This window comes from Heteronotia binoei, chromosome 15 (genome assembly GCF_032191835.1).
Source record: "Heteronotia binoei isolate CCM8104 ecotype False Entrance Well chromosome 15, APGP_CSIRO_Hbin_v1, whole genome shotgun sequence".
In the NCBI taxonomy this organism is placed as follows: domain Eukaryota; kingdom Metazoa; phylum Chordata; class Lepidosauria; order Squamata; family Gekkonidae; genus Heteronotia; species Heteronotia binoei.
In genome coordinates, this window is record NC_083237.1 from 30,684,634 (window position 1) to 30,692,357 (window position 7,724).

General features: G+C 49.1%; 1 protein-coding gene across 2 annotated transcripts; it reads right to left on the minus strand.

Annotated features, from left to right (window-relative positions):
- Nucleotides 1-819: 819 nt before the first annotated feature.
- LOC132584344 (zinc finger protein 500-like) lies at nucleotides 820-7,189 on the minus strand. Of its 2 annotated transcripts, none has more exons than XM_060256209.1 (3): nucleotides 6,193-7,189; nucleotides 3,972-4,173; nucleotides 820-2,034 (listed from the first exon to the last, which is right to left on the minus strand). In XM_060256209.1, exons 1-3 carry the CDS (start codon nucleotides 7,045-7,047, stop codon nucleotides 1,388-1,390), a joined length of 1,704 nt encoding a protein of 567 aa, XP_060112192.1. In that variant the 5' UTR covers nucleotides 7,048-7,189; the 3' UTR covers nucleotides 820-1,387. The 2 variants fall into 2 exon arrangements, with proteins under 2 accessions (XP_060112192.1, XP_060112191.1); XM_060256208.1 differs by having other exon boundaries at nucleotides 820-2,031; nucleotides 6,193-7,178.
- Nucleotides 7,190-7,724: the final 535 nt, after the last annotated feature.

The window sequence follows — 7,724 nt, forward strand, 5'->3', positions numbered from 1 at the left end:
GTTTTGTTCACAGGAGCAGTCTTGACTTTACCAGCAGTGCTCCAAAGACAGAAATAATTCATTCTGTAGGCAAGAATATTAAGAAATTCACTCCTTTTTCCCCTCTGACTGGTAATATGACCCCTTATGGAACCAGACCTCTGGTCAAAAGCGCCTTTTTAACAGGGCCATGTTTTCAATTGAGCAAGGGCTGACAGACTCATCCCCACAAGCCAAGACCTACCAAAGGTCTCTTTAACCCCTTTCTTTCCCCATCAGAGCATTCCCAGGGGCTTTGGCAGAATCTTCCCATAATGCATTTCAACTGCTCACTACCACTTGTCTGTCCCCTCACACACAGGAGAACTAATAGCCTAAGTGTGAGGAAATCCGTGTTGTAGTTTTCTCTGTGTATCAAAGAGGCCTTTGTGTTTTGGCTCCTAAGGGAGAAAGAAGCTGAGGGGCACAGCAAAGAAGTACAGGGGTCCTTGGGAGCAGTGGTGAAGCTGAGGGTCAATGAAAAGCCTGTAGGACTGAATCAACTCCCCCCACAAATGTCAGTGGCCTATTTATAACTGTTGTGAAATATGTCTCCCCTTCCCCAAACATCAATTAACCAGAACCTCTCAAATATTATCGTATCCTGAGTCTGACACCACAGATGCTACACACCTATCTCTGAACAGCTGTCTACAAGAGAAAGGACTAGCAATATGAATTTCATTGCATTTTTGCCCATGCCATGGTTCCTAGAACTGCCGTCATTCACCCTCACATAGCGCTGTAACAGCTCTCCCATTGATCAGCCTGGTAAAATTTCTACCAGAAGCACCAAAGCAATTTCCCCGAGAGGGATCTCCATTGTTCTGAAATATTACAGATTGGGCATTTCTCTAAAAAGATAAATCATTTTTGTCTCACTACAAAGATATGGTCTTGGGTCAGAGAATATAGATTGTTATGTAACAACAATCCTGTCTAGATGACTAGAAGATCTATCTCCTTTTCTAAAAATAAAAAAGAAAGAAAAGAAAGAACCAAAAAGACATCCAACTGGTGCTGCTAAAAATGCTATAAGTTCAGTGTTGTTCAAGAATCCATCCTAAAGCAGGTCTTGGCCCCTTCCTTCAGTCTGGATCTGTTGCCAATCTCCAGGTGGAAGCCGAAATAGGATCTGGGCCTGGTCACATTGTCCATTCTGCTCTGCATGGAAACAGAATTCATTCTAACTAAGCCATCCTCTGAAAGATAGTTTATCTGTGGATGCAGGGCTCAATGACCATCAGACAAAAGTCATCTGGCCTGTCACAAGTCCGAGCTTGGCAAAGAATATGTCCCGTGCTTTGGCTCCCAGTGAACTCTTGGTGGTGAGAAATGAAGATTTCACCTCCATCAGGGAACAGCTTGGTTAAGTCGTGTGGGTTCTCCGATGTCGAACGAGGTGTGAGTTCTGCCCAAACTTCTTCCCACACTCAGGGCATTTGTACGGTCTCTCTCCCGTGTGGGTGATCTGGTGCCGGATAAGATCAGAACTCCACCGGAATTTCTTGCCACATTGGCTGCATCCATATGGGCGGTCTCTGGCATGGGATGCCCGATGCCTGGTCAACTCAGAGCTCTGGTAAAAACTCCGGCTGCACTGGGCACAGCGGTAGGGTCTCTCTGAGGCGTGGGTCCTCTGGTGCCGAGTCAGCTGGGAGGTGTGGCCGAAACGCTTACCACACTGTGGACACTGATGGGGTTTCTCCCCCGTATGGATTCTCTGGTGGGTGAGCAGGTGCGAGTTGCGGCTAAAGGTTTTCCCACACTCCAAACACCGGTGGAGGGGCTTCCCTGTTCCCTGGGGAACTCCAAGGGGGTTGAGGTGTGTGGCTGGATGCTCTCCTGTCTCGCAGTGTCTCTCCTCATGTTGCTGACTTGCTCGCTCACTATGATTCTCAGAGGACACATTCACCTGGGGGTTCCCAGCTGAGAAAGCCCCATGGGGCTCCAGTTCCAGAGGACCTCCATGCAGTGCGTTCAGTTCTCGGCTTCCATTAGCCATCAGGACACCTGCTGTGGGAAGAAACACAGCAGCACTTTGAAATTCTTATTGCCTGGAGGTCCACCATCTTTGTCTTCTACACAGGCAAAGCTGATGATTTTATGATGGTTGAGAGTACAACAGAATTTACTGATGTTTACAGTCCACTGTTCAAGGCAGATTATGTAGAGTAAATTAAGACAGTCAACAGGATGGGACATCCAGTAAATAAGGAAATAGGATTTGGATTGCAGAAATCTGGACCCAACCAGAAATCTGAAAACAAAACTGAAGCACACTGTAAGTATTAACAAAGTCTGAGTCCAGGGGCACCTTTAAGATCAACAAAGTTTAATTCTGGGCACAGGGTTTTGTGTGCACGCCCACTTCTTCAGATGCCGATGAAGGAGCAGATACTGATGAAGTATGTTAATCAGATACCAATTAAGTGTGCATGCAGATGAAAGCTTATACCCGGACATGGAGCTTTTTTTTGTAGCAGAACTCCTTTACATATTTGGCCATACACCCCTGATGTAGCCAATCCTCCAAGAGTTTACAGTAGGCTGTTGTGAAAGCAGCATCACTCAGAGTCAGAAACGACTGGTGTTTGTACAGGGGACCTTTCCTTTTTTCTGTAAGCTCTTGGAGGACTGGCTACATGAGAGGGGTATGGCCTAATATGCAAAAGAGTTCCTGCTACAAAAAAAGCTCTGTCCAGACTTAAGCTTTGTTGGTCTTAAAGGTGCCACTGGACTCTCAACGTTGTTCTGTTGCTTCAGACTAACATGGCTATCCACCTGAATCTATTAACGTGGCAGGTTAAGCAATACAAGAATTACATAGTAAGATCCCACTAACAGCAACAGGCAGTACAACCAATAACCAGTAGTGTAGACCACATTCCCTAAACCCTTACCCAAGTAGCTTTCAAAACCATTCTGTACAGTCGAACCCTATTACCCATGTAGAAATGCCCTCTTGAATAATTCAGTTTTGTGCAGGTTGTGGAAAATCAACTGCAGGACATTTAACTTCCCCAGCCTTTGCCTGTCCATCTCAGAAGCTCTTCCTGTTTTCTCATCCCAGCCAAACTACAACTCTTTACCTGTCTAGAAACATTTGACCGCGTAGTCACCCACCTAATGGGTCCCCCACAAAGGGTCCCCCCAACAAAGCACATCAGCGGCAAATCAACCAATGGCCACTCTTTCCTGATACGACAAATCAGTATGTGCTACAGGGGTGTCGACGATGTAAAATGAGTGGAGTTAGCTGAGAACTGACGTTATCATGACCAATGTTATGGAGACCAAAAAAAATGAGTGCTTGAGTATACATACTATGTGGCTGCCCTGGCACCAAAAAAGGCTATTAGCCCACACAATGGCCACACATATGCTTGAGTTGTATGGAGGGCTTTTTTTGTAGCAGGAACTCCTTTGAATATTAGGCCATACAACCCTGATGTAGCCAATCCGCCTGGAGCTTACAGTAGGCCTTGTACCAGGAGTCCTGTACGCTCTTGGGAGGATTGGCTAGATCAGGGGTGTGTGGCCTAATATGCAAAGGAGTTCCTGCAACAAAAAAAAAGCCCTGGTTGTATGGCTTGAGTTGCAGGTGTACTACCCAACAGACACTGTTGAGCCACAACATTTCAGTGAGCTCTCAGTGTCTTCTGAGGAGTTTCACAGGAAAGAAACGCACACCTTTTTACCAGCCAGATTCGACTCCAGGAGCACCTTGGAGCTCCACAAAAATTGTTTTGGGGAAAAGCTTTCGTGAGTCAAAGTTTCCTTCTTTAGATCCTTTTCACAAGGATTCCTAAGGGCTCTGCTTAGCAAAGCTGAAGTTGTTCCCTGAGAAGAAGGCCACTGAGTTGCTCAATGAGTTGGTGCATCTTTTCTATGAGGAAAGGCTTGAGAGGCTGGTGCTTTTCAGCCTGGAAAACTCGCTGCCAACATCTTACCGGTTTCCTGAAGGCCTCGAGGCTCCTGTTTGGGAACGCAGGGCATCTTCAGAGCAGGAACTGGAGGAGGCTGGCTGAGTGTCATGTCTGTTGGGAGGCACTCGGGATGGGGCAGCAGTGGGGTGGATGGCTCCCACGGGGCTCCAGGCAGCATCATCATCTCTTGGGGGCTCACCTGCTCAACTTTCACCCGCACTGTCACCTGGCAAGGAGAAACGATACATCACCAAGGAGACAGAGGCCTCCTCTTTTTTGACATGTGGAACTGAAAATAAGTCTCTCTCTTTTCTTTTTTATTTTGCTGTCAAGTCACAGCCGACTTCTGGCAACTGCATATGATCTTGCAAGGCAAGAGACATTCAAGGGTGGTTTGCCATTGCCTGGGTCTGTTTCATAACCTTGGCATTCCTCGCTGGTCTCCTGGAGTCTGCTTCACAACCTTGGTATTCCTCAGTAGTCTCCTAGTTGGGACGGTGGCTCAGTGGTAGAGCATCTGCTTGGTAAGCAGAAGGTCCCAGGTTCAATCCCTGGCATCTCCAACTAAAAAGGGTCCAGGCAAAAAGGCATGAAAAATCTCAGTTGGAGACCCTGGAGAGCCACTGCCAGTCTGAGTAGACAATACTGACTTTGATGGATCGAGGGTCTGATTCAGTATAAGGCAGTTTCGTATGTTCATATGTTCCAAATACTAACCAGGGTGACCCAGCTTAGCTTCCAAGGTCTGAGAAGATTGGGCTATCCAGGTCAAAGCCCGACATGTCTACTGAATGCTTCAAGCCACCTTGACAGCTTCTCTTGAAATATTCATTTAGAACCCTCAAAGCTCCTAGGGGACCTACCATCCAGGAGTGCTTGAAGAAGCTAAATACTAAGTCAGACCCAAAGTCAGTCTTATGTATACAGACTGGCAGCAGCTCTCCAGGGTCTCTCCATCACCTGCTACCTGATCATTCTCACTGGAGATGCCAGGAACTAAACACGAAACCTTCTGGGTGCAAAGCAGATGCTCTACCACTGAGCAACACTCCCCCACCCCCAAATCCCTGCCTGTGCATGCTTTACAAAGACTCCTGAGCTAAACTTGGCTGAGTGAAAGAAGACTGCAGATTTATACCCCGTCCTCTCTCTGAATCAGACTCAGAGCAGCTTACAATCTCCTATACCTTCTCCCCCACACAACAGACATCCTGTGAGGTGGGTGGGGCTAAGAGGACCCTCACAGCAGCTGCCCTTTCAAGGACAACCTCTGCCAGAGCTATGGCTGATTCAAGGCCATTCCAGCAGCTGCAAGTGGAGGAGTGGGGAATCAAACCTGGTTCTCCCAAATAAGAGTCCGTGCACTTAACCACTACACCAAACTGGCTCAAAGGATGTTCTTGGGGCAAGGCAAAAGGCAAGATGCATGCTTTGTATGTGCAGGGCCTCAGGTTCCATCCTCAAGCCTCTCCGGTCAAATTAAATTACATTGCTGCTCTCCGACAGTTCACACGTGCAATGGAATGTGCCTCTAAGGAGGTAGCAGAGACCTGAAGTGGCAGAACAGAGAAATCCCACTTTATGCTGCAAGGAGAGGATCATGTTTTGGAATGACATTAAAACTCCTCCCAAACAAAACTAGCACCGCAAGCAAAATGGTGGGGTGGGTCTCCCTGCTGGGCTAGTGTTCCGGGAAGATGAGATGCATAGAAATGTCTCGATGAAAAGAAAGAAAGCACATATAAACCTTCCTGCTCAGAACAGGGATATAGGTTTATACTCTTTACATTTCCCTTCATCTTAGACTGTAAGCTCCTTGAGGCAGGGATTTGTTCAAACGTCCATGGAGGATCCAATGTATTTACTGACACAGGATGGTAGTCAGGGCTTTTTTTGAGCAGGAACGCACAGGAACACCGTTCTGGCTGGCTTGGCATCAGGGTGTGTGGCCGAATATGCAAATGAATTCCTGCTGGGCCTTTTCTACATAAAAAGCCCTGCGCGAAACAATGATGTGTCAGGGGTGTGGCCTAATATGCAAATGAGTCCCTGCTGGGTTTCTTCTACATAAAAAGCCCTGACGGTAATGAAAAGACACCAAAAAAAGTTTAGTGGGTGTCTGCTGGAGGATGGATTCTACGGAGACTGTGGCTGAAGGCAGCCATCCCCACGTCCTTTTCCCTCACTGCCAAGCTATCATCTTTGTCTGGTCACCTGAACCACATGGATGAAAAACCCCTCTCACCTGTTGTTCCCACATCCCAGCATCTCGCCTTCCCATCTGGTAGCCCTCCACCAGGGCCACTGCCTGGGCGCAGGTCTCGGGGCCTCGCTCCCACACCCAGCTCTGGATCTCCTGGGGCAAGATGGTCAGGAACTGCTCCAGGATCAGCAGCTCCAGGATCTGCTCCTTGGTACGGCTCTCTGGCTTCAGCCAGCGACGACAGAGCTCCCGGAGCCGCCGGCAAGCCTCCCGTGGGCCTTCGGCATCCTGGTAACGGAACTGCCGGAAACGCTGGCGCTGCATCTCTGTGCTGGTGCCGCCTTCTCCTCGCAGGCTGGAAGACTTGGCCTTTCTGTGCTCGCTTCGGCCGCTCCGGGAGTCCAGGCCATTATGCGGCTGCTGGGCCTTTCCGCTGAGGGCCGGCATGAGCCGGGTCACCCACTCTCCCCTCGGCCATTGGCAGGTTTCTGCCGCCCTTTCGAAGGAGGACAAGTAGGCCTCAATGTCATCCACAGGGGCCAGCTCAGGCAGCTGAAGGTTCCCCCAGGCAGGGGGTGGGGGTGGGACAGGAACGGGTCCTGGCACAACGTCTGCAGGTGTCCGCAAGCTCTGCACCATCTCCTGGCACTGCACTTCCCACAGCTGGGGCATTGGGTCGCTCCTCACCTGTGGAGGAGTCGCCCACCTCAGAAGGTCACTAATGGTGCCTGCCTGAACCACAAGGGGGGCCTTCGCCGCTGCATCCCACTCCCACCCAGCCTCTGGGCACGGTGGCCCAGGCTCTTCCATCTTCACCCTCGGGGGCATTGTTTCTTCTAACGGGTACAAAAAATGGAGGCCCAGTGCTGGTGGAGGCACCTCCTGGGTGGCAGCCATTTTCTTCTTCTCTGAGGGAAGCAAGTTTGTGGCCTGTTGAGAGGTGAACTACCCAGCTTCTGGCAACTTGAACCAATCCAAGGACGTTCTCCCTTCAGCTCACAATCTCAGGGAAGCAGAGGAGCATGACACGACCCAAGAGGAGCAGGTAGTTGTCTCGCAGGTGTGATGGACTAAGAGGACTCCTTCCTAGTACAGTAAGAGAAAAAACATCACTCAGAACTGTATTCACAAGAAAGGAAGAACAGTTGGATTTATACCCTGCCATTTGCTACCTGGAGGAGTCTCAGAGTAGCTTACAATCACCTTCCCTTCCTCTCCCCACAACAAACACCCTGTGAGGTAGCTGGGGCTGAGAGAGCTCTGAGTGAACTGTGACTGGCCCAAGGTCACCCAAGTAGCTGCATGTGGAGGAATGGGGAATCAAACCCGGTTCTCCAGATTAGAGTCCACCGCACTCAACCACTACACCAAACTGGCTCTTGATTGTTCTTAAAGTATTAAAAACCTCTCTTAAAGTATTCCACATTTAGTTAATAGCTAGATGCAGTCTTATTGCTGTTGAGTTTGCCGCCTATCACCAGGGGAAGTCTTCTGTTCTGCCACAGATAGTTTACTGCTGTCCCCGTGGGATGCTCAAGTGATAGATATGGAGCAGAATGGAAATGCAGCAGCTG

Bases quoted from the DNA above. Each gene is read 5' to 3' on its own strand.
- LOC132584344 (XM_060256209.1), bottom strand. From the start codon at position 7,047: ATGGCTGCCACCCAGGAGGTGCCTCCACCAGCACTGGGCCTCCATTTT. The intron at 4,174-6,192 runs GTGAGAGGGGTT...TCTCCTTGCCAG, and splicing joins CTGGGATGTGGGAACAACAG to GTGACAGTGCGGGTGAAAGT. The intron at 2,035-3,971 runs GTAAGATGTTGG...TTCTTCCCACAG, and splicing joins TCGAGGCCTTCAGGAAACCG to CAGGTGTCCTGATGGCTAAT.